The sequence below is a fragment of the Phascolarctos cinereus genome, unplaced genomic scaffold (genome assembly GCF_003287225.1).
Source record: "Phascolarctos cinereus isolate Bilbo 61053 unplaced genomic scaffold, phaCin_HiC Scaffold_726;HRSCAF=1367, whole genome shotgun sequence".
In the NCBI taxonomy this organism is placed as follows: Eukaryota; Metazoa; Chordata; class Mammalia; order Diprotodontia; family Phascolarctidae; genus Phascolarctos; species Phascolarctos cinereus.
The window spans coordinates 174,473,279-174,500,542 of record NW_027556098.1 but is presented as its reverse complement, the minus strand read 5'-3'; the positions used below and the strand labels follow the sequence as shown (position 1 = coordinate 174,500,542).

The window sequence follows — 27,264 nt, the reverse complement described above, 5'->3', positions numbered from 1 at the left end:
ATTTCTCAACTATTTATTCCCTTCTCTCTATTTCCATTGCTACTATACCCAAGTATAAGTTTTCATTACCAACTACTGGTCTATTTCAATAGTATCTGAACAGGTTTCTGAATCCATTCTCTCCTACTCTCTAAACCATCCTTTACACAGCTACCAGTCTTTTTTTTTTTTTAAACTTACAAGTATGGTCATATCACTCCTCTGCTCAAAACCCTTCAACATCTCCTTATTTCCTAGAGAATTAAGTTCAAATTTCTTTAGAAGGGCAATCAAAGCTCTTCATAATCCAGCATTATTCTACCTCTCCAACTTTATCTCATACTCTTCCCAGTTCTTCCTTCCCCTCAATCCACTGTCTTCATGTAATCCACACATTAGTCGAAGTGGACTAACTCGGTGTTCTCCACATATGTCCTATAGTAACCCATCTCCATGTTTCTGGCCTATGATTCCTATGCTTGGAATGCTCTTTACTCATCATTCCTTGCTGCCTGAAATGTTTCTGTCTTTTGAATTTCTATTCATTCTTTCAAGCCCAACTCAAATGTTACCTACCCAGGAGGAAGCCCTCCTTCCCTGATATCCCTAGTTACTAATGACTCCCTACTCTTCTACTCCCATGAGCCTCACATAACACTCCACTAATACCTTTCTAATACATGTATAGTATAGTGTTCTAGTTATTTGTGCATGCTTGTTTTATCACACTATTGGACTATAAATTCCACGAGAGCAGGATTATAAGTTGCCCAAACTATGTATTTCTGGGGCACTAAGGCAGCAAAGTGGATAGAGTGCTGGGCCTGGAGTTAGGAAGACTCTTCTTCCTGAGTTCAATTCTGGCTTCAGCCACTTACTGGCTGTGTGATTCTGAGCAAGTCACTTAACTCTGCTTGCCTCAGTTTCCTCATCTGTAAAATGAGCTGGAGAAGGAAATGGCAAACTGCTCCAGTATTTTTGCCCAGAAAATACCCAAATGCAGTCGCAAAGAATTAAACAAAACTGAAAAACAACTTTACAACAAACTGTATCTGCCAGCATCTAACACCATGCTCTCTATATGCAGTAGGTACTTAACAAATTAGACTGTTATAATCACTTAACATCAATTTAGAGATGGAAATGACCTTAAGGATCATCTAGTTCACCCCCCTCATTTCACAGATGAAAAAATGGAATCCCAGAGAGGTTAAGTGACTCACTCAAGCTCAAATAGTCACTAATGGAAGAACATCCCAGATCCTGCTTCCATCTCAGCTCTTATATTTTCCTTATCTAGTGTGCCACCTCCCTCCCCAATCATCTTTCACATTGCCACAAAATTAATCTTCCTACATGATCACTTTTACTATACCAAATACACGCTACTCAACAATCTCCATAGTTTTCTCACTGTCCAGAGAATGAAGTCCAAGCTCCTTAGCCTGGATCCACAACCTTCCCCATATGATTCCAGCCACTCTTTTTGGTCTTATTTTCTACTACTCTCATCCATGGATCATCTACTCCAAACCAGTCTATTTATCATTCCTGAAAAAGACCTTGCATTTTCTTGATTCTCCCCTAAACTTGGATAACCCTCCTTTCCCATTTACAAGTTCTACCCATCCACTGAAGCTCAGATCATCTTCACTGGAAATGATCTCTTCCATTTCGAAACTCTTTTAGTACGTTTCCCCTAATATATGCTTTGTATTCCCCAGAGTATCTACTCACAGTGCTCTGCACACCGACATTGATAGAAAAACTGACTCACCACTGGGGCATCCAGGCTGAAAGTGCTTCCCTGCCTAAGACCATCAGCTCTGGGATCCATCTGAGAAGGCAGTGAAAAAGGAAGCGAGTGCCGGTTGGTCAATTCTCTGCCTGACCAGGGATCACCAGGACTTAGGGTAGCTGTAGGTACTTTGGGTATTGGCCGGGGAAGCCAGGATTCTCCTGGGTGACCAGAAGGAAAAGGGGGAAGTTTGTCCCTGGATGGACAGTCGCCTGGTGTACTTGGTAGTGGGCGTCTCTGAGGCCGACTCTCTGCCCCAATGGAATGTGGTCTGTCTGGAGGAGGTGGTGGAGGGAGATCTCGAAGTGTGGGAGGGATTGGCAAAGGTTTGTCCTTATGAAGGGAGCCAGGGGTAACCTGTTGAGACATAATAGAAGATAGTAAGCATCCATGTGTGCAGCACTAAAAAAACAGAAATAGCAGAGATAGAAAAGTCTTTACCTTGGAAGCAGTTCCAGGACTAGAAGCACCTGAGGGAACAGATGTTCGCTGTTGCAAAAGATCTAGTCGTGGTGGCACGGGAGGAAGAGAAGCTTGTGGGGCCATGGAGAATGGAGAAGGAGGCCGTTCAACCTAAAATAAAAAAGTTTGTTGCAAGGATTTTCATGTTCTAAGGAGAAAATAAACTATCCCAAAATAACACTGATTTTCTCCAAAGCAGTGTCTAGCAACTTGCCACACAAACACAGGACTGTATGGATGTGGCATAATCAAGCCTAGGTCCTAGTCATCCAAACCCCTATTGAAAAAGATATTCTTCCAGAATCAATGACAAATTTCTGCTGGGATTTTATTGCCTTCATGCCACCATGAGAGGGCACTCAACCCACAAACACCAACCAAACAGGGATCTGGTTAGTTATCAGAGAATACATTTGGAAGAAGAAAGAGCCTTAAGTTTTCCCTCATGTTGTTGCTGTCCTTTAACAGCTCATTTCACTTCAAGTGAAAAAATCTTCGCTAAATTGCTCTCTTGTTTTTTTAGTGCTTTCTTTTAAGAAAGGTTAACTGCTAATGCTTTTCAATGCTAAAAATGCAATATATGAAAAGACCTGAAAGGAGGAAGAAGGCATCAACCTGAGCAAATCACCAGGAAAAATAATGTCTTTGGGACAAGATAAGAAAGTAGATCCAAGTTCACATAAAGTAGACTTTTGTATGGATAGGGACTAAAAGGGAATTCATGCATACATGGTAGTGGGCGTACATCCTCCTATTTAAAGACCTTCATTAGTTCTTTATGGCTACTAAAAAAAAGGCCAAACTCCTTAACTTTACTTTCAAGGCCCTACCATTTTCACAATCTGGTGCACATCTTACAAAACTGTTTCCAGTCTTCTACTTTTCCTCCCTCATCCAAGTGTGCTATATACTTCAAACAAACTGGACTACTTTCCAGTAGTCACATATGTCTTATGTTGTTATCATCCATCTCTATGCCTTTGCTAATGCTACACTTAGACTGTGTTATCACCTGCTTTCCACAGCCCCAGTGCTATGCCTTCTATAAAATCTTCCCCAGCCAGTGAGGATCCACTCAGACTTCATGAAGTACTTCAACTACACTTCTCTCATACACTCACACAAGTAACCAAGACAGATGTTTCAAAAGCCCATACTAGACTGAGTTCCATGAAGGATCATGTTTTATTTTTGTGTTTCCCCACACACCCAGAAAGTATTTTGCACCTAACAGAAGTGTGTTGATGGTCAAGTATGTTGAATTCCAAAGAAGATGAATAAAACATTTACAGACGATTTTATTTAACTAATGAGCATCTCCAATTATTTTAAAGAAACATGCTACTTCAATCCAGTAAATGGAATAGAAAAATAGAATTTATCTTTTAATTAAAGTAAAATATAGGCCCCAAATTATTTCAAACAAATGTAAAGCTTTTTCCATTTTCCTGCACAAAGCAGCACGATGAACAGATAAGCACTTGGCACAATGACCCATGCAAAATGACCCTCTGAATTCACAAAAGAAAGCAAAACTAACAGAAGATAGTCAAACATAAATTGAATGCACTCATAATAACATGACAGCCCATATATTTCCTTAACAAAAACAGCATGCTCTGCACTTAGACTAGTCATTATTACTGAGTGGAAGGGGAAAGGAGAGGAGGAAGAAGACATCTTCTGAAGCAGCTTGTGCTTACTTCTTTGTTTAGAGAAAAGGCTGAATTTCTGCTGACAAGGCAATAGAGGAAACCATAAAGCAGTACTCCTTAAGGAAGAGAAAATAAGATTGATCTAGATTTTGTAATAGGTTAGGCTAATTTATTTCATTCTCTCATCTAGTCACAGTTATCATGCCAACTTTCCCCTTGAAATCTCATATTGATTCTTTTCTAGCCATTCCTACTGCTATCATTCCCTAGTCCAGATCATCAATTGAGGTTTAGGTTACTACTTGTAGCCTATCTCTAACCCAATCCAGACTAAATTTAAAAGCTACCAGTGACTCCCAATTTCCTGCCAAGGAGAAGAAGAATGTCTATTTTCTATACTAAAATAAGCAGTTGGGTACATAATCTGCAGAGCTTGTCTATCAGTATGTATATCTGGGATAGACAGCACAGATGGAAAGTTATTTGGTCACAGAGTTGAACAAGAGAAGGAATGACTGCCTCCAAAAAATTGCAAAGCTCCTACGATGACTTCAGCTTCCCATGAGAACAAAGGGCATATTTTTTTAACATGAAAATTCTATTATTGCTGCCATATGGCAACTAAACATGAATACAACAATCTCCAAAGAATTAAAAATAAATTTCACTCAGAAACAATGGAAAGGCACATGATATACATGAACAGACTGCAAAATATAACCAGTAAGTAACTTTGATGAACAGGAGTAAAAAAAATGTCATCAGGGAATTGTATGATAGTAAGAGAAGAGGAGCTGGTCACAAAGTGAGGAAAGAAAGGTAGACAGCCAGAGTGGTCCAGTGGTACTCTTAAAACATGAGGAGAAAATGAGAAAGGAAGGCTTCCAGAAGGTAGACCATGTGGGTGACTTGTGGGAGGACATGGTTAAGAGTCATACAGGATTTGCAGGCACTGATAGGTTGAGAGAACTTCCAAAATGATGAGATCAGAGATATATTTGAGTATTTGTATTTGAGGGGTATGACTTTCCTCCATGAGTGTTTAACAGCTTTGTGAGGTGATCCAGGGTTGAAGATCTTCAAAAGCACAAAGAAATAAAGATGCCAAGGATGGTGAAAAATGTTTAATTGACTTGGCAGATGACAAAAGATGCTAAAAGAAAATGAGGGCTTGGCCGGGGTAAGGAACCAAAAGGATAGAAATATTGGATAGTCAGGGTTTGAAGCTTACGGTAAAAAACAAAGACTAAGGTTCAGAGGAGTAAGGCAGAAGGAAAAATGGAATAATAGGAACTTAGGATCACAGAGGAGAATTTCAAAGTTCAAAATCATAAAGTTGGCACAATTATGAATGATGGTGTGATTAAGAGTATGATCATCTCTTAAGGGGCTGAGGTGAAGTGAAACTATAGGTCATGGTTGTTAATTTGGTTGATGAAATGGGAACCCAGCATGTTCAAGGAGACATCCAAATGCATACAGAAATTCCCAAGTATGAAGACAAGGGCTAAGGCAGGGAGGAAAAACTACAAGTTAGATAACTGAATTATTTGAGAGGAAAGAAAGTGACCTGGAGGGTAGAACCACAGCAACAAGATCTAGATTGGGTGATACTGACTGATGGAATCAATATATGAGCAGGGAATATGCTAAGCTCACCATCCTGGCCCCAAGCATTACGGGACATGAGATAAGTCAGCCCCAGAAAAGACCACAAAAAGCAAAGTTTCTGTAGCTACAAGAAGATGGAAAAAATGTGAAAAGAGAACTAGGATGAACAGAACAACAGAGGGGCAAGGTGGTGCAGTGGATAGAGCACCAGCCTTGGATTCAGAAGAACCTGAGTTCAAATCCAGCCTCAGACACATAACACCAGCTGTGTGACCCTGGGCAGGTCACTTAACCCCATTGCCTATCCTTAAAAAAAAAAAAAGTTAACAACAGAACAGGGCTACCTATGAGTACAATGGAAAGGGAGAATCACAGGAGGAAAGCAACTGTAGAAGAATATGGTTTAATTAGATGGTGATAAGCATACAAGTAGCAGTATGGATAACATGCTATATAGTTCACCTATCTTTCTAGTATTGTTTGGGAAATTGCAATTTGGATTCCTTTTCAGCAATATAGCAATGTCAGGAGAACACAGGCATTTTAAAAACAGGCTTTTATGACAGGGATTATCCCAGGGTTATGGGAAGTCATGGGAAGTGCTGAATAATTTCCCAAATGGTTCAAGCCCATTCTTTTCCTCCTTCAGTTCTGGGCCCAGCTCATCTGTAGTGAATAAGACATATGTGTGTATTAATCAACTTGCACGCCCTAATTTGACAATATGAATTTTTCATCTTGATTTTTTCCTGAGTTGTATTTTTCAGTTGCACAGTCTATTTTCAGCTTTACCCACCTCTCGCCTGACATGTCAACTTTTTTGTTTTTAAAATTGCACATCAGTTTGCCTATCATTTGTTTTCCTATTTTAATGTTTTTAGAAGTAGAAAATTTTCAGACTTCTCTAATTATATCCTATAAATTTTGGTATACTGTATTACTGTTACCCATAATTTTTATGATGCCTTTTTTAACCCACTAATTATTGAAAATGTTTTTAGAACCCTAACTTGGATTAGTCAGTCAAGGCTTTGCCCAAGCACTAACACCTTGGTAGAATAATAGGTTTCCTCCCCACTGGAGATTATCATTCTTGTGCCTCTAACCTTAGGGTCTTCCACTGGCTTCTAACCTGTAGAAGTTGGGAGAGAAGGTAGTAGCAGAAAGGACAAGGAGGCAGGATTTCATTCTATGGAAATTAGAAAGAAAGAAAGAAAAGGTATAGGCTATCCTCTCTCCAACCATAAGAGAGGTCAGACTATCTCTCCAGAGTCTCACTAGCTTTTTCTCCACATCTGAAACCCTACTCCCCAGCTACTTCTCCCCAGTATCATCTTTATTTGGATCAGCTCTAACCTATCCCAGTCCCTCTGTCTTCTTTCCCAAGTGTGTGCTCTTGAATGTTCCTCTATCATTAACACACTTCCTTCCTCTTAGACCTATTTCTCACATTTCTTCCATCTGTTGGTACTTCCCAAAACCTCGATTTCCCTTGAGGACATCACATCTCTTGGTAGTCTCTTCAAGTCTGGACACTGCTTCTCTCACGGTTCCTGACACAGACTTCAGAAAAAAAAAATTGGTATGCTCCTTTGTTCCCCAAATGCCACCTTCACACCCTCCCTCCTCGGCCATTATCAGGCAGAAACAAACTCTTCATTTAGTTTGTTCTATTCTGCCCAAATCTTTGTGGCAACAAACTAGAAGCATTTCTAATAAGATTGGGGGAGTGAAAAAAGGATGTCCATTATCACCACTGTTACTTAATATTATGCTAGAAATGTTAGCTACAGCAATAAGAGAAGAAAAAGAAACTGAAGGAATTAGAATAGGCAAGAAGAAACAAAGCTATCACTCTGCAGATGATATGATGGTATATTTAAGAGAATCAAGTAAAAAATTACTTGAAATAATAAACAAATTTAGCAAAGTTGCAGGATATAAAATAAACCCACACAAATAATCGGCACAATAAACAGCAAGAGATAAAAAGAGAAATTTCGTTTAAAATTACTGCAGACATTATTTGGGAGTCTATCTGCCAAAACAAAACCATGAACTATATGAACACAATTACAAAACACTTGTCACACAAATAAAGTCGGATCTAACTAATTGGAAAATATCAGTTGCTCACAGGTAGGCCGAGCTAATATAACAAAAATGATAATTCTACCTAAATTAATTTACTTATTCAGTGCCATACCAATCAAACTAACAAAAAATTATTTTGTAGAGCTAGAAAAAATAATAACAAAATTCACCTGAAAGAACAAAAGGTCCAGAATATCAAGGGAACTAATGAAATCAATGCAAAGGAGGGTGGCCTAGCTGTACCAAATCTTAAATTGTATTATAAAGCAGCAATCATCAAAACTACTTGGTACTGGCTAAGAAAGAGTAATGGATCAGTGGAATAGGTTAAGTATTCAAGACACAACAGTCAATGACTACACTAATCTACTATTTGATAAATCCAGCTTCTGGGATAAGAAATCACTATTTAACAAAAACTGCTGGGAAAACTAGAAAATACTATAGCGGAAACTGGGCAGAGACCAATCTTTGTGGCAGATTCATCTATGACTTTTCAGGTCACTCTGCCTTCTTCTCAGTAAATGCAGCATCTGACCCCTTAAAACATAATGGCCTCCTAGTTCCTCAACCTCAATCTTCATGACATCTGTCTCAAGTACACAACAACTGAGCACAGAAATGTTCGTATTTAACACCATGCCTTCCCCTCACTGAATTTGTCCCAGGTTCAGGAATTCCTAGTTATGGCTTGAGGCACTGGTCTCCATTTGGGTCTATGTATTTGATTAATTTCGTCTATTAATTATTCAATGAACTGTGATCTTTATGATCTTTAAGGACTTCATAAATTTTCCCTAAGAGTCTCCCTTAATCTCCTTATCCTTTGATATTCAGATATTCTGGACTACCTATAGGCAGACATTTATCTAGACTACCAACAAAGAAACTGACACGGACAAGCTAGATGCTAGTGTTAAGTATGGAGGGATGCTTAAGCGGAAACTAATTTATAAGTGATCAGTTCTTTAATAGCTTCGTATTATGTTGACTTTTGTTTCTCCATGAACAACTTGTGTTTTCCTATGACTTCTGCATATACAATCTTATGGAAGATTGTATTATCTTATATACAATCTTAAAGGAAGGCAGTGTGGAATAGTAGATAAAAATCTGGCCTTGGGGGGCAGCTAGGTGGTGCAGCGAATAGAGCTCTGGCCTTGGAGTCAGAAGGACCTGAGTTCAAATCCAGCCTCAGACACTTAACACTTACTAGCTGTGTGACTTGGGCAAGCCACTTAACCTCTGTTTACCTCAGTTTTCTCAACTTTAAAATGGAGATAATAATAGAACATAACTCGTAGGGTTGTTGTGAGGATCAAATGAGATATTATTTATGGAGCACTTGGTACAATACCTGGCAAGTAGTAGGTACTACTATATAAATGCTTATTCCCTTTGTGGCTTTCCTTTCCCAAAGTGCATTGGTAGAAAGAATTTCCTCAAAGGGAAGTTGTTACACCAATTAAATCACAGGTCTAAACCAAAACAAAATGTAATTCCTTAACTGTGAGAAATCAAATAATGAAAGACCCCACCCCTGTATTTTTAATAAACATATTATTTTGTTTTCTACAAAGTTTTTAAGAATAATATACTTAATACTGTTTCTTTCTCTCTTGCCATCCATTCTTATTGCTGCCTTACCTGAAATTATGGCTATAAATTCTGTTCTCCTGGAACTGTGTGAAATATATTAATTTTATTTCAGCCCCTTAGTTTTTATGACTATGCCTGGATATTTGAAATCAGTTTCTTGTATGAAGTAAATTGTTCTAATTCATTCTTCCATTCTCTTTCATTTCATTGGGAGAGCAATCCAAATTGTTAAATTCATTTTCTTGTCCATTAAGTTCTTTTATATTTTTTCCTCACCTTTGAAATTAGCTCTTACTCTTATTTTGAGGCCGCAGGTTCCCCACCCCTAGCTTATACTCCTCCAATTCCTAAGGCCCATCTTGTACTTTTTTTTGTTTCATGGGTTTCTGTGGCCTAAAAATCCATCGCCAAATGACCAGCTGGTTGTACCTCTCCCTCATCCACTGTCACTCAATCTCATTATTCAGATCATGTAAGTACTATCTTTCAAACCATTAGTGGATTGGAGTATCCAGTTGGGTCACCAGTAACGGGAGACTCCAAAGAACATCAGTATTTGGGAAGGACACATGGTTTGGAGGATTTAGGGGTCAAGTTCAGAATTTCAAAAAAATAAATAAAAATCCAAATCTTTATTTCCTCACTGCTCCCTATTTATCTCTCCAGAAGCAACATACGTGATTAAAAAAAGATGATGTTCTCTGATAGAGGAATGACTTTTCCTTGGTCAAAAACATATGAGATCCATTCCCTTGCTTTAAAAAAAAAAGTTCCAGAAATCCCTTTGTGCACCTTCAAGCACTATACAAATGTAATTATAATTATTATGATAAAGACATTAGGGGTGCTTAGCTCGGACAAAAACTTAGCAGTGACATAATAGCAGCTTTCTAATATTTCATGTGGAATACAGATCATAATTTGAGGAAGCACAGTACAATAGAAAGACCACTAGATTTGAAGTTAGAAGGCCTTGGATCAAATGTCAGCTCTGCTTCTTAGCAGATCTGCAATTCTGGACAAATCTGTTTATCTTATTGGACTTTGGTGCTCTCCTCTGTAAATGAAAGGGCTGGACTAAATAATCTATCAATTGCCTTCCAGCTCTAAACTTTTGATCCTATGAAGAGTTTTTATTTAAAACAAGATAATAGATACAGTATTATAAAAAACCCAAGAGGATTTTCATTCATTGTATTTATATCCTCAACCCCTAGCAAAAGTACCTGGCACATAGCAGGTACTTAGCAATTACTTATTCGTTGATTGAATTTCCTTATCCTGACTATTTCATCAAACAAAATACCTGGGTAAACCAAAGCCTGAGATACAATTCTTGTACAGTTTGTTTTGCACCAAATGATTTATTGGTTCACAGATTAACTCAATTAATTCTCCTAGCTGCAGTATTACCTTGGCACAGGCCAGTTCCTTCATCATGAAAAGGGAGTCATCAGCTCTTTCATCATCATCATCATCATAATTTGGTGAAGGAGCTCCCTCTGCTCCTTGCCTAAGTAGGCCACCCCCTCCTCTGGGATCGAATGGATCCACCACGATAGGCTCTGTACCTTTAATTTCACACCGACAGAAAGGGCAACCTTGACCTTCTGATTCCTGTAAAGAAAGAGATTAGTGACGGTCTCAGACATCTGAAGGCATTTAAAATATCTCCAGACAGTATAAAATAGATTATATAGTGATGAAAACTAGATAGACATTTAAAATTTAAACCTACCAACCACAAGTCATGCTTTTATTATCTGAAAAAGGGCTGAAAAGCAAAAAGCCAATTTTATGGAGGGACTATCTTAACTTGAGAATATGGGATATGAATGCCTACCTGCCATGCTGTAAGACAGGATGTGCACATGAGGTGTCCACAAGGTTCAATCTTCACATCTTTATCATTTTCAGCACATATTTTACATAGCTGGAAGGTGGAGCCCATCTCACAGTACAATTCATATTGTTCCTTATGAGAAAAAACAAAGATCACTTGGTCTGCGAGAACTATACATCCTAAAACATAGATTACTCAAAAACATTACTTGTTTCATAGGTTTTCTAGAGTAAAAAAAACTGATCCTAAAGGAGTGCTCAGAGTTTCTTCCTTTAAAACTAGCAGCACATCTACTCCTTGTACTACTAGTCTATAAGGAAATACAATGACAAGACTAGCCTGAAAAAATACATAAAATAACTAGCTTAATAAAAGTCATCAAAACAAAAACAGCCACAATGGATACAGCACTAATGTGTGACCCTGGAAGGGTCAGGTCACTTAACCCCTGAATGCCTCAAATCCTCCTTCCCCCCCCCAAAGAGAGATCTCAGATGGTATTCCAAACAACTCCAAGGTGGACACCATACCTTGAGACTTCACACAAATGGCTTAGTTCCTTCTCATAAAACTGAACTAATGAATTCAGTGGGTTAATTTTTGAGAATACGGAAATCATTAAAAGGGAATAAATATGCAATTAACCTGGGTAACTTTAATGTGGTCTTGAGGAGTAGGTTCACATAAGCCAGTCAGGTCTGGATTCTGATTTCGTCCATCAGGAAACAAATAGCTAAAAAAATAAATAAATAAAACAAGACTTAATGTTCTTTTTACTTTCTGTAATTATATGACTAGTCTTGTGTGTCACTGTTAAGAATAAAGTAATAATAAGAGATGGATGCCAGCACTTTAGAGTTTTTAGAACAGGCTCCCTCCAACCTTCACCTATGGAAAAATTCCTTTTATTCCGTTAAGGCCCAGAAAGATAGCACTTTCTTTCTTGAAGCCTTCCATGATCTACCTAGGCAGACATGATTCATCCCCTCCCTGAATCTCTCATGCTTGACCTCTCCAAACATAAGTAATCTTGTCCTGATTTTATTATCATTATCTATGTATGTGTCTTACCTCCCCTATTAAGTTATAAGCTTCTTAAGAGGTAGAGGTTTTATCTTTTCTTAATCTTTGTATTTTCAGCAATTATGTACAATATCTTACACACGAAGCCACTTAACAAATGTTTCACTTCAAACTAAATTATTAATGACTGATGATACCAAAAATAAAAAAACCCAGAAGAGAAGTAAAGATAAAATTCATAAGAGTTTCTACAGAGAGTAAAATGACTCAAAGCAATTCTGAGAAGACGATGTTATACTGATATTATAGTGATGTTTCTTCCCAGGATGCATGGTTAATGAAACATTATAACAAGTAGAGAGAGGAGTTAGCATTTTTCTATATGACAGATAAACAAAATATCAGTTCTTGTTGGGAGTTTCTTTTTAACGAAAAGACTCAAATGTCCTTGAGTACCTAATTACTACTACATTGACAAAAATCTATTTTAGAGATAAAGAAAACAAGCTAAGTCACTGAGATCATCTACCAAGAAAGTTCAAGCATTCATTACTGCAAGGTTCAGAGCCCAGGCAATAACGTTTTTTGCTCATATGTTTCTGTGGGTTCCACACAGAGACCAGGAGGAAAACTGGCTTTCCTCATCCTTTTAGAAGATAAGTGGCAAGCAGATAATCAATCACTTCTTGTTATACTCTAGGTATGCCAACAGATAAACAACTTAACCTTCTGAAGAAGTAGTAACTCTGTGATACATATGAAGTCTGCCATGCAAATTAGCAAGAGTTTAGAGTCAAATGCTTTAAATAAATTTTGTTGGATCAGAAAGTAGTAAGTACACAAATAGACAAGGTTTTTAAACGTTGTTAAACTGGATTCTCAGGTACATTCAATCACTAAGATACTGTCCTAAGATACGGCTATAATGTGAAAAAGTCAAATAAACATTATTGTTAATTTATTCTTTTCTCAAACTTTGTCAGATAAAAAATAACAGATAATCTCTTGCTCATAAAGAAGCAGAAAACCAAATAATGAAATCCAAGAAAACTCAATGCCCCAAAGAAAACCAAGTTCAACATAATGGGAAGGCCAAGACAGTAAACTATCAATATACTCCCCAGGTCAACCTGTAGAAAGAAGATGAAATAAAAAGCCATGGAAAGGTGCTTTAGCCCCTCAAGTTCCTAGACACCACTGAATGATGAACAGCTACTCACAAGCCTTCCCTGAAGCCATCGATCAGTGCTTGGAAAAGAGGTTTGTTGTGAGGGATTGTCTGGAGGATATTCCCATCAGCAGTGACATAGCCAATGGCCCACTGACCCAGCCTCGTACAGCTCAGTCGAAAAATGTAGCTGAAATATAGACAGAGAAAGGTTTTAAAGTATGCTGAAATGAGGATGGCAGACAAGAAAGAAGCAAAACAAAAATTTGCTTTACAAATCAAGGATAACTTCTTCCATGCCTCCAGATAAAAAACCAAGGGGCTGTTAACTTAATATTCATAACTTGAAACAATTCTCAGATCACTACAGCAAAGTTTTCCATTTGTTTCTTTAATTAAATCTCAATCTAATGATGAAATCTTGGCCACTGAACACCAAAGTCAAGATTCTGCTTCCTATATTTTAACAGAAGCCATATTAGAACAAGTAAGACAAATTCCTATAGGGTGCTAACCTGCCAGGCTTGTGAATGAATTTCTGGAGCCGGGCTTTTACTTCATCATATGTCAGGAAAGCCATATAACCCGGATGAGTCACAGCAAGGCTATTCCAATTCCTGAGCAAAGACGACCAAGGCTAAAGAAACAAGAAAGTGAGCACAGACTATAAATCAATAAACAATTATGAATTGCTTAGTATATGCCAGGCACTATGCTAAGTGCAGGGGATATAAAAAGAGGCAAAAGATAGTTCCTGCCCTCAAGGAGCTTACACTCTACTGAGAAAGATAACATGCAAACAAATACATACGAAGCAAGCTATATACAGGATAAGTAGGAGGCAGTTAACAAAGGGAAGTAACTGGAAATAAGAGGAGTTGAGAAAGGCTCCCTGTAGAAGGTAAGATTTTTGTTGGGACTTAAAGGAATCCAAGGACTTCAGCAACTGGAGCAGAGGAAGGAGTGTTCTAGATATTAGGAACAGCCAGTGAAAATGCCCAGAGTCAAGAGATGGAGTATGCTGTTCATGGTACAGTAAGGAGGGCAGTGTCACTGGATCAAAATCAAGGAATAAAGTGTAAAAAGATTGGAAAGGTAGGATGGGACTAGGTTATGAAGGATTTTTGAAAGCCAAATAGAGCATCTTGTATTTGATCCTGAAGGTAACAGGAAGCCACTGGAGTTTATTTAGTAGAGGGCTTACACGACTGAACCTGCACTTTAGCAAAATCACTTTAGTGGCTGGTTGGAGGATGAACTGGAATGGGGACAGAATTAAGGTAGACAGACTCACCAGTAGGCTACTGTAATAATCAAGGAACAACATGATGAGAGCCTGCATTAGAGGGTGGAAGTATCAGAGGAAAGAAGTTGCAAAGGTACAATCAACAGGCTTTGGCAACAGCTTGGATATGAGGGGTAAGAGACAACGAGGGGTACAGAATGACTACTGATTGTGAGCCTGAGGGACTGAGAAAATGGTATGGCCTTCTACAGTAATAGGGAAGATAAGAGAGGAGGAAAATTTAGTCGAAAAGATAATGAGTTCTGTTTTGGACATGTTTAGTTTAAGATGTTTACTAGATATCCTGTTTGAGATGTCTGAAAGGCAGTTGGAGATGTGAGTTTGGAGGTCAGCAGAGAGGCTGGGACAGGAAAGACAGAATTGAAAATCATCAGCATAGAGATGGTAATTAAATTCATGGCAGCTGATGAGATCACCAAATGAAGTAGTATACAGGGAAAAGAAAAGAGGGCCTAGGACAGAACCCTGAGGGACACCTATGGTTAGACAGTGTGATCTGGAAGGGGTTCCACCAAAAAAGACAAAATGAACTATCAGATAGATAGGAAGAGAACCAGGAGAGAGTAGTATCCTGAAAACCTAGAGAGAAGATTAAGGAGGAGAGGGTAATCAACAGTGTTGGATTTGGCAACTAAGAGACTACTAGTAACTTTGGAGAAGTTTCCTATTTGGTGGAATAATAAATTCACAAGCTAGATTATAAGAAGAAAGTGGAGAGAAAGTAGGGGCACCTATTGTAGATGGTCTTTTCAAGGAGTTTAGCTACAAAGGGCAAAAGAGATATGGGATGATACTATGCATCTCAATAAGCAGTTTTAAGTACCTACTAGGTTTTAGGAACTCTGTGAGGTGCTGGGGATAGGAAGACAAATGTGAAACAGTCCTTACCTTTAACAAGCTTTCTTTCTACCAGGAAAAAGAACATGTATACACATATAAGTACATACAAAACAAATACAAGGGAATGTCAAGGGATATGAACTAGCTGGGATCAGAAAGGGCCTCAGAGATAAAGCAGTATTTGGTTGAGCTCTGAAGAGATTGTATGAGGCAGAAGAGAAAATAAAGCACACATCAGGTACAAAACAGCAAATGCATGGACAAGGAACACAGAATGTCATGTGCGAAGAACAGCAAGAAGGGTAGTCTGCCAACTACAGCATAGGTGTGAATAGAAGTAGTATGTAATAAGAATGCATGGGTGGAGGAAAGGAGAGAGGAATAAAGAAAGGTACATATCTATATGAGAATTTAGCCTTCTTTAAAAAAAAAAAGGTCAAGAAATCTGAGGCCAGCTCTAGTCAATAGTAGAGAGAAATTAGTCAACACAAAAAAGAATAAAAAGGGTGGGTCCTAAATGTGAAGTTGAATTTCAAGAAATCTACCTCATGCTAACGCAGGCCTGCACAACCTGCAGCCCCGCAGGCTGTAAGCAGTTTGCAGACACACCAAAGGATTTCAGGCAGCTATGAAAAACGTCAAGGATGTTTTCCTTGACATTTTTCACGGGCCTGCCCAAAATCCTTTGGCAGGCCCCAGGTTATACAGGCCTGTGCTAACACAAATACTGTAGAAAACATAATGACAACCAAATAATGTTAAGACATATCATGATTAATAGTCAATACTTATAAAAACAAAAACTTTTAAGCAGCAATAAAATTTGTTGCAATTAAAATGCTATTCAAAATACAAATGTACAGGGTCAGTCAGTTATCTGCTATATGCCAGGCACATATATGTTATTTGATTACCAGTCAGTACAGTTATTTGACCTACCTGAAAGAGTCGTGTGAAGATATCAAATTCAAAAACTGAAATATAATCATTGCAGGTCAGATCAATAGTGGATTTCAGGGCCATGGCCTCTAGTCCAGAGCTGATGGGATGTACTTCATGAAGAGCCTGTCGAAAGCTCTTCCAAGGGACTATTGTCCTGATTAAAAAAACAAACCCCAGAGTCAACAATTCTAGGTATGAATATAATCAAGAATAAAGAGAAGCAGATGTAAATACCCACCTTATACTTTTTCAAAAGCAATTTCAACTGTCCCTAAGTAAAACTGAGTTATATTTTGGAATGGGAACAACTGACTAAAGGTTCAGTTCTCATTTTTTAAAAAAAAGTATCTTTTTTTTTTTTTAACATTAATTGCATTTTAAATGTTGTTTCTCCCTTCAGCCCAGAGAGCTACAACTTGTAACAAAGAATTTTAAAAGGGGGGAAAGATAAATTCAGTAAAATTAAACAATGTATCAACTGAGTCTGACAGTACATAAAATCTCCCAAATACTCATAGTTCCCTATCCCTGTAAAGAAGTGAGGGTACTTCATTTTTTCATCCCTTCTTTGGGGCAAAGCTTGGTCATTATATTTGCACATGATTCTTGTTGTTGTTGTTATTTTGTTTGTCCTTCTTCACAATTACACTGCATGTAGCCCTGGTTCTGTGTACTTCTCTTTGCATGAGTTCACATGTCTTTCCATGCATCTATATTCTTCATATTTATTGTTTCTTATAGCACAGTCATGTTCCATTACATTCATATACCAGACTTTGTTTAGACATTCCTCAATCAATGAGAATCTACTTTATTTTCGGTTCTTCATTACTACAAGAAAACACTGCTATAAATATTTAGTGTTGCACTGGTCCTGAAAGCTTAATTTTTCACCTTTCCATTGGCTAACAGGAAGGGAATTCTTTTCAGAACGTCAAATTTAATACTACAAACTAACTCATGACTTGGTGTTGTCACCCAGATATACTTATTTTATTACAAAAGTGTAAAGGTAAGAAGAAAACATGCATGTTATATGAAAAGCAATTTGTGGTCTGTCTCTTCAATAGACCCTTAATGACTCGTGTTGATTTATATTTTTGAGGGTATATGCTACCCCCACAGTGAATAAAACAAAAAGAAACAATAAAATCGAAAGTTCTGTGAAGAAATAAATAAGAAAGTTTTTACTACAAGGGTAATTAAACCACAGGTAAGGCTACCAAATTAATTTCAATTCAATTCAAATATATATTATGTGACTGCTAAGTGCAAGTTACTGCTAGGACACTGGATGAAAAGAAAAAAATCAGAAACAGTTTCTGCCCTCAAGGAATTTATACTGGAGTGGGGGGATTCAATATGTACATATATAAGTAAATGCAAGATAATTTGAGGAAAGAGAGGACGCTAACACCTAGGGGAATGAGAGTCTTGAAAGAGACTGAATATGCTTAAGAGATAAACAGGAGAGGGAATGGATTCCAGGAATATAGAGCACACTGTGCAAAGACATGTAAGTAAGAGATGGAATTCCACCGCGTATGTCTGGAATAGAGAATATATGAAAGGGAAAATAAGTCCATGAAGGTATGGTGGAACTAGATTATGAAGGACTTTAAACACTAGGCTGAGGAGTTGGTACTTTGTTCAAAAGGCAACAGACAGCCACCAATAATGTTTATGCAGGTGGAGTGACAAGGTCAGTCCTGTACTTTAGAAGATTCCTTGGGGAGTTATGCAGATAAGGGATTGGAAAGTGCACAGACTAAAATCAGGGAGGCTGATTAAAAAGCTATTATAATAGCACAGGTATGAAATAATAAGAGTGATAGTCATGTGAGTTTAAAGAAGAAAGATATAAGAAATCTTGGGGAAATATGATCAACAGGGCTGGGCAACTGATCAGATACGGAGAGTGAGGGAAAAGGAAAAGTCAAAGATGACTCCAAGGTTGTAAATAACTTCCCTTGACAGAAATAGAGAAGTTTCAAGGAGGTGAGCAGAGGCAGATTGGGAAAAGTTGATAAGATCCATTCTGGATATGAACGTGTGGTGCTGATAAAATATGTAGATTAGTCCAGCAGGCAGCTGTTGAAGCAGGATTGGACTTTGGGAGAGAGATAAGAGCTGATGATATAGGGGGAGGAGAGGGTTACCTATGTAAGGATTATGTTTGAAATTATAGCAATCAATAGAATCACAGAGAGGGGATGTAAAGAAAGAGAGAGTGGAGAGGCAGGTAGCACAGTGGAAAAAACACTGGATTTGGTGTCAAAGGACCTGGGTTCAAATTCCTGCTCTAACTTTTACTTCTTAAATGTCCTTGGACTTCATTTAACCTTTCTTCACCTCACTTCCTCACCATTAAAATAAGTGAGTTGGATTAGATGCCCTCTAAGGTCCCTTCTAGCTCCAAATCTATGATTTCATAAGAGAATAGAATCAAAGATATACCTTTGAGAGGCATCCAAAGAAGGTGAAAGATGGGAAATAATCCAGTAAAGTCAATAGGAAATACTTGTATTTATTTAAACACAGAAATATACACTTTACCTCCCTTTCTTTCTTACCAGAGGTGGGAGGTCACGAGTATGGAATGTCATATGTACTGTCAAAATTAGGTTAATAATCTGACTGATTTTGTTGACTTTTTTTTTCCCTTTAAATTTTTGTTACAAAGGACAGTTTGCTGGGTAGAGGAAGAGAGACTGATATATATACATATATATATATATATATATATATGGAAATTAAGGTGATGAAAAAACAAAAGGCATTAATAAAATGAGATTTTAAAACAACATTTTTTTCTATAGCCCAAAGTAAGTATAATAGAACTTACTTTTCTCCAAAAGCTTTTCTCCAAAATTCTGCAGCATCTGCCTTGGTTATCCGGAATGTATCTCCTTGGAAAAGTCCACTTGGAAAGATCCCTTTCAGTTCTGCTAGCATGTGGCTGAAGATCAGGGACAGCTTGGTCAAATTTCGCCTACAAATGACAACAGAACATTTAAAGAAACAAGAGAAAAAGATTTATGTACAACGAACATGGCTAGAAATATACAGTGGCAAAGTTACAAAAGTATCCAAACATATCTAGAAACTCTCTGGATATTTTCTCTGGCCAATACTATGAAAAATACTCTTCTATACTATCACTCTTATTCTGTCATATATGTAAAGAAGATGGAAGAAAATATTTGTTTTCTTTTCATTAAACAGCTCACTAGAGCTCCAAAATTTACCAGGTGCTTTCCTCAAAACAACCATGTGGATAGAAAATGCTATTCACACCCAGAGAAAGAACTATGGACTCTGAATGCAAGATTGAAGCATACTAACTTCGCCTTTTTGTTGTTTTTTGTTCTTCATGGATTTTCCCTTTTGTTCTGTTTCTTCTTTAACAACATAAACATAAAATATGTTTAACATGATTGCACATATATAATCTGTATCAGACTGCTTGCCGTCTTATGGAGGGGGTAACGGGAAGGAGGGAGAAAAATTTGGAATTCAAAATCTCATAAAAAAATTAATGTTGAAAACTATTTTTACATGTAATTGGAAAAAATAAAATACTACTTGCTAAAAAGGAAATAATAAAGTTTAAAAAACCCAGACACTTGACATTTACTAGCTGTGTGACCCCGGGCAAGTCACTTAACCCTGACTGCCTCACCAAAAAGCAAAATAAAATAAAATAAAGTTAAAAAAAAGTGAGACAGGTAGTGAAAATGTTTTTATCTCCATCTTACAAATAGAGAAACCCTGGTTTAGCAAGCTTAAGTGACTTCTCTGTATTTACAGTCAACAATCATTTACTATGTGCCCAGAAAGGTGCTAAATGCTGAAGATATAAGAAAAGGCAAAAAGTCCCTGCTTTCAAGATACATACATCCTAATGGGGGAGATGATTTATAACTAGATACATGCACAATGTAAACAAGAGTGGGTGAAAGTAATCTGAAGGGGGGAAGCATTAGCAGCTGTGAGATCTCTGAGAGGTCTCCTGCACAAGATAGAATTTAAAATGAATCTTGATGAAAGACAGGGCAGGTAGAGATAAGGGGGAAGAACATTCCAGAAATGAGGGACAGCCAAACTCAAGAGCACAAAGTCAAGAGATGCTGCTGGATCATAGAGTATGTAGAAAGGAATAAAGTATAAAAAGGTTGAAAAGGAAGAGGCCTAGTTATGAAGAGCTTTAAATGTCAAACAGAGGACTTTATATTTGATTTTGGAGGTAATGAGGAACTAACGGAGCTTACTGAGGGCCATAATCAGACCTACGATTTAGAAAAATCTTCTGGCAGCAAGCAGAAAGAGACTTGAGGCAGGGAGACTCATTAGAAGGCTATTGCAATAGTCCAGGGGAAAGAAAATAAGGGCCTGAATTAGGGTTGTAGCTGTATGGAGAGAAAGGGATGTATATGAAATGTGAAGGTCACAATGACAACACACAGCAAATAGACTGGATATGAGGGGTGAATCAGAGTAAGAAGTCAAGAATGACGCTAAGATTACAAACCTAGTGATTGGGAATTGTGGTACCCTCAAATAATAATAGGAAAGTTCAAATTTGGAGAGGATTTAGGAAGAAAGATAATGAGTTGTGTTTTGGACATGTTAACATTGAGATGCCTGCAGTTTGAGATATCTAAGAGATAGCTGAGATAAACAAGAGGAACATGACTATAGCTCAAGGGAGAGACTAGGGTTGGATATACAGATCTGAAAATCACAATAATGTAAAATGACTAGCATTTTGTATTTTGCTATGGTTTGCAAAGTGTCTTTATGTGTTACCTCATTTGATAAATCTACTGTGGGAGCTAATGACCTCATCAAATAAGACAGTACAGAACAGGGTCAACAGGCCAATTACCTGCTTTTATTCTCTCATCATTCCAATACATCCTCCAATTCAGCCACCCAAGTGATTTTCCTAAAGCACAGGTCTGATCGTGTCACCCCCACCTCTACCACACCCCCTCAGAAAACTCCAGTGGTTCTCTATCACTCCCAGGATGAAATATAAAATGCTTTGTTTGGCATTCAAAGCCCTTCACAACCTAGGTCCCTCCTACCTTTCCAGACTTCTTACAACTTACTCTCCAACATGTACTCTTTGATCCAATGATACTGGCCTCCTACCTATTTCATGAACATGACACTCCATCTCTCAGCTCCAGGCATTTTCTCTTGGCTGTCTCACATGCCTAGAATGCCCTCCCTCCTTCACTCCTGGCTTCCTTTAAGTCCCAACTAAAATCCCATCTTTTACAAGAAGTCTTTCCCAACCTCTCTTAATTCTAGTAGCTTCCTCTCTTATTTCTTATTTATCCTGTATATAGCTTGTTTGTTTGCTTCACATCTCCCCCATTAGATCATGAGCTCCTGAAGGGCAGGGACTGTCCTAGACACTTAATAAATACGTATCAACTGACTGACTGTACTGGCTTACTTTTGTTTTGCTAGGGAGCTAAGAATGGTTTCTACATTTAGCAGGTGTCCAGCTCATTTTGGTCCATGAATCCATTTGGTCCATGTATGTAGTGTGACAGTCCCTGGTATACAATCAAGAGAATGGAGACCCAGGACAGAGCCTTGGAGGACACCCAATTAGTGAGGGAATATGGATAAAGAACCAACAAAGGAATCTGTGAAAGCGTGGTCCGAGAGGAGAGAACCAGAGGAGTGCAATATCACTAAAATGTAGAGATCAAGAAAAGAGTATCCAGGATGGGGTGATCAACAGTATACTGAGAAGAGGCCATTAGATTTATCAATTAAGAAATCACTAGTAACTTTGAAAAGTTTCTGTTGGACAATGAGCCTAGAGAAGAGAATGCAGGAGGTTTAGAAAAGAATGAGAAAAGAGGAAGTAGATGCACACATTAGATGGTGTTCCCAAGTTCAGCCAGGAATAGGAGTAGATTATCGGATGACAGGAGACAATTTGCTGGAGAACTCAGGTAGGAATGGGAACAATAGAGCATGTTGAGGAGTTTGCCTTAGCAAGAGCCACCACTTCATCTGAAATGAGAGTGAAAAAGGAGGTAGTAAAGGAAGATGTCTTAATAACCAAGAGACTAGAGGAGCTGTCATCCAATCTCACTGGAGGGCTGGGGAAGCAGGTCCCAGAGGAAACTTGAAGAGAAATTCTACTTTGGGAAGTAAAATAATGAATTACTTAAAGAGGACTGACAGGAAAGGAGATATTTTTCAGTGAGGGCCCAGGCAGCATAGTTTTATGGCCTTCACCAGAACGGGAATGGGAAGGAAGGAAAACATTGCTGGGAGTAATCCAGGATTAGAGCTTGGCAAGATTTGTTCAGTGACAGAATAAAGGAGTAAGGGAATTGTAAGTGGGTGGAAGACCCTATTCTTGTTTGTCCTTCATTCTTGAAAAGGACCATGACATCAGGAAGGTGATGCCACACACACAAGTTCATTGGATTTAAGTGAGGGAGTGCTGTGCAAAGTCCCCAGCCTCACTTTCTCCTCCAGAACCATCTGGGTCTAACGGCCAGATACAGATCAGGACAACTGGAGGTGACCCAGGATGTAGTGGGGGACCTTAGCCTTTTTTCAAGTTAAGGTCTTTAACAAGTCTCAAGTTGACTGCCACAACACCCATTCAGTGATTAAGGCTTAATAAGAACTGGGGCACAGAATGGCCTCTTTACCTAATTAAAAAAAAAAATCAGCCTGGGAGAAGACCCTCAAGATTTCTGGCCAAAACAGAAACGATTACTCTTTACATTCATTCTGAACCAATCAGGGCCCAACCAAAGATCAAGTAGGACTTGGCCTGGGACCTATTGGCCAATCAACAGAGCCAGAGAGAGATGAATTACCAAAGAGATTAAGAAGAAGAGTATATAGCCAGTGAAAAGGTGATATTTTGGGAAAGAAATGAAAGATGGATGAAATAGAGATCATAAGATAAAAAACAGAGCTAGTGGCATAGGCAAAGAAAGAATCATAAAATATTATGATCAGAAAAGGAAATTTTAGAGTTTATGAACATGGAAGTAAAGAACACTTGTGGGTGATGGCAAGAGCAAGAGTGTGACCATCTGTTTATGTAGTTGAGGGAAGCAGAAGAATAGATCATGGGAACTAAGTTGATTGAGGAACTGGGAAATTAGAGGAAAGACTGTAAGCAGACACTGAATTCAATGAAGAAGGAGAAAGGGGGAGGGCAAGCTCAAGGAGGGGTGAATGGACCCACAGGTTACAGATAACAACCACCAGAATCTAGATTGGGTGATAAATTAAGAAAATTTGAAACTAAGGGAGAAGTTGCTCAATAGGAAGCAGTAACAAGGAACAAGGAGTATTCTTGCTCCTCCACCAAGACCAGAGAATAAGAGAAAGCATAGCCAGCTACAAATAGCTAATAAGTAGTAGAACAAGGCCTAGAACCAGGAGGTCTAGACTTTAAGTACATACTGTGCTCTTTTAGATACACACCAGGTTAGCTCTCTTAATTAATGTTTTATGAAAAGTGTTAACAACCCAGGGGAATGAAATCCTATCCTCCTAATTCTCTACTGCTACAAGGATAAGGCAAGCAAAAATCAATGTTATCTTAAATCATTTACCTTAATTTTCAACTTAAATTATGCCAGATAGGTTTGAATTGAAGATATAAGACTCTTTTAGATTAGAAGTTTGGAGAATTTTATATTAGAGAATAAGAACTATACAAAGTCTGCCAGAGCCACCACTTACTGAAAATTCTAAAAACTATGGAAATAACAGGAAAACAAAATTTTACTTTTTACTGCTATCTTACTACTATTTGCTATTTGTTTTAAATAAGTTCATATAGTTCAGACTCAGCTCATGTTAGCAGGATAAATAATAAACATTAATCTAAACTAAATGCACATATACAGAACCTTTCTATATTTATAACAGAGAAATAGATTTTATTTTCTTATAACTCACTGGAGAGTTCCCTAAGAAAGTATAACAGACATGAAATCAGAGTTATACAAACTTAAGTGCTGGTTAAGTTGCATTTAGGACTGTTCATCAACAAAGCAAGACCTGTGTAGGCCTCCTGTTCATTCTAAACAGTTACTGCTCTACAGCAAGTAGCTGGCTAATCAACCAAGCACACTTTTTGCAATAGATGGGAGTATCAAAACTTGTTCATAAAGGATAATGAAGTATAATGACCAAAAAGTATAAAACAGTCACCAAGGGGATTCTCATACTTTAAATACATCCAAACTCCTTTATAATACTAATGCTAGAAGCAGAACTAAGATCCATTTATCCCATCAGCTTAATGCCTAAGACTTTCTATTATACAGGCCTACCTCAGAGATATACATTGGGTTCCAGGCCACAGCAATAAAGCAAATCATACAATTTTGGGGGGGGGGGTGTTCCATACCAGGAATTCATTATACTGATAAAAATCACAGGTCTGGAACCTTCACAATCACCCCCATTTTTAAAAAGAAACACAGCGAAAGTATTTATTAGGACAAAGTTAATTTGAAGTGGCAGCTAGGTGTCGCAGTAGATAGAGCTCAGGCTATGGAGTCAGGAGAACCAGAGTTCAAATGCAACCTCAGAAACTTGAAACTTACTAGCTGTGTGACCCTGGGCAAGTCACTTAACTCCAACTGTCTCACCAAAAAAAGGCCAAAAAAAAAAAAGAGGTTAATTTGAAGTATATACCAAGGACATATTGCTAGTATATCCCAAATGACAAGTTTTAACAAGGAAAAGCACTCTGAAAACAACAAAATACCATACAAATGGGAGGCATTTCTTATTATAATACGGATAAAATTTTTAGAAAATAAAAACCAACTTCACCTTACCTTTGCTTATTTATGAAAAGTCTAGGAGTTCTGAATAATACAGTAACACTGAGCAGCCTTCCTTAAAGTTGTAATAAATAGTTCTCCTAAGTTCTAGTGTCAATATCTGCAGCTCTTCTGCAAAAAGTAGTTACTAACTAGCTCAAGGCTTCATTCACTTCCACAGTTTTACTTCGGAGCTAAATCATTTAATTCTTTTAATACCACTAGAACGGAAAATGTCACTGAGAAATACTTAGTTCAAAAACTCCCAAACTTACCTACTCTAAACACTTAAATGAAACAGGATTTTTAAAAAATATTCAAATAACCAACAAGTAGGTCAGACATTAGGGGAAAACTGTAATTTTAATCAGTATGGGTATTTCATCCACTGCCATGGATCACAATCCCTTTATGAACTAATATAGCCCTCTAAGACTTTCTATAATAAAATAATTCATAACTCTGTAGAAAACCTTGTAATCAGCTTCCCTCAACTTGCCAGGCTGGTCCCTAAACAATGAACCAATATAGTCTATCACAGGGCTATATTCAACCCCCTTTCAAATACACATGTCCACAGAGCTTCTTTCCTGATGGCTTAGTTTTTGAGATTCCAAGGGGTCACCAGGATATGATTTTGGAATAAGATGTAAGTCTTACATATATAACCTTTTAATTATCAGCATTAAAGTTATGCCTAACCCATATATATTTCTTAATATTCTCTAATTCAATAAATTTTGATGGCATTATCATTATAAAATAGGATAAAACCATCTTACATATTTTCGTAAACAAGCTAAGTTTTAAGAGTATAACAAGTTACTAGCTACATCAGCTTATTTTCCCTGCCTCCAATATTCCTCCTCCCTTTCATATTTATACATCCAAGTATCTCATTAGACAATCTGTAATATATTTAACCTCCTAACCAAAATTCTGCATATTTGGAAACTTCAGAGGTTGAGTTTTTTCTCCTCTACCATAAATACAGGAAAATGTAGGTTATTGCAATCTCCATTTTAGCACTGCATATCACCCAGGAAATATAAATATTTTACCTAGCCTTTTCTCTCTTAAACATGGCATTTGAAACATTTGCATTCTTTTCTCAATGAACCAGTTAACAAAAATCAAGCTATCTGACACTAGTCCTCCATAACCTGCAGCAAGCCATTTCCTTTCTAGTTTACAGTTTGTTGGATAAAGTATTCTTCCAAAATGAAGACATATCAAATATTGAACTATAATTTTTCTCATTTGCTAAATTTCTAAATAACTTTTGAATAAGCAAAGATAAAAAGCATGCCAAGATAGCCTGTTAACCATGTTTATTTATCTTTTAACATTAGCTATTAGAAATTCCATCCAAGAATAAGTGAATGTTCCAGGACTGATGATGAACTATACTACCTACTCTTGACAGTGAGGTAACTGATTTAAGATGGATTCAAGAACAGAATGAGCTGTATAATTTTTAACATGGGCAATGTAGGAATGTTTTTACTTAACTATGCATATTTTTTTAAGTGTTTTTCCCCTCTAAAAAGCAGTGGGCAGGAAGGAGAGAAAATTAATGCCTGGTAACTTTAAAAAAAACTTTAAAAAAAATTAGTGAAAAAAAATTTGTTAAACCTTAATATTTACATTTCCTGCATTACAGGTGTTTCTCACAGGGATACAAATACAAAAGAGAAGTGGTCCCTGCCGTCAAGGAATTTTAATAAGGAGAGAATACATACAGAGAAAATTAGTGGCTAAAGAAGAATGCTTTTCTCTGTCTGGGAAGTTACAGGATTGTTAAAGGGAGCTGTGGCAAGTCAATTCTAATGTATGCACAGGAACATGGCAGGAAGATGGCCAGAGTGAAGCATGGACAAGAACTGTACATGTAAGCAGCGCCAGAATAAGTTTTTCCCCCCCAAATCCATTAATATGGCTTTAGAGACAAAGGAAATCTTAATGATCAACCAATCTAACCTTCTCATTTTGTAAATAAGGAAAATGAGAAAGAATTCTATCTCAACCAAGAATTGATTTTCCTGAATTTAGATAAGGGAATTTCAAGTTATTAAACACATTATACCACATTAACACTTAAAAATCA

The 27,264-nt window shown here is 37.6% G+C and overlaps 1 protein-coding gene across 1 annotated transcript in view; it reads right to left on the bottom strand.

The window, feature by feature from the left end:
• The window catches only part of CBL (Cbl proto-oncogene), a 92,740-nt gene that overhangs the window by 6,528 nt on the left and 58,948 nt on the right, over positions 1–27,264 (bottom strand). Inside the window, exons 3-11 of the mRNA XM_020984828.2 lie at positions 19,166–19,312; positions 16,318–16,474; positions 13,748–13,869; positions 13,285–13,422; positions 11,687–11,774; positions 11,042–11,173; positions 10,612–10,815; positions 2,219–2,350; positions 1,757–2,134 (exon numbers count right to left, since the gene is read on the bottom strand). Coding sequence (XP_020840487.1) covers positions 1,757–2,134; positions 2,219–2,350; positions 10,612–10,815; positions 11,042–11,173; positions 11,687–11,774; positions 13,285–13,422; positions 13,748–13,869; positions 16,318–16,474; positions 19,166–19,312 — 1,498 coding nt within the window. The remainder of the gene's footprint in view (positions 1–1,756; positions 2,135–2,218; positions 2,351–10,611; positions 10,816–11,041; positions 11,174–11,686; positions 11,775–13,284; positions 13,423–13,747; positions 13,870–16,317; positions 16,475–19,165; positions 19,313–27,264) is intronic.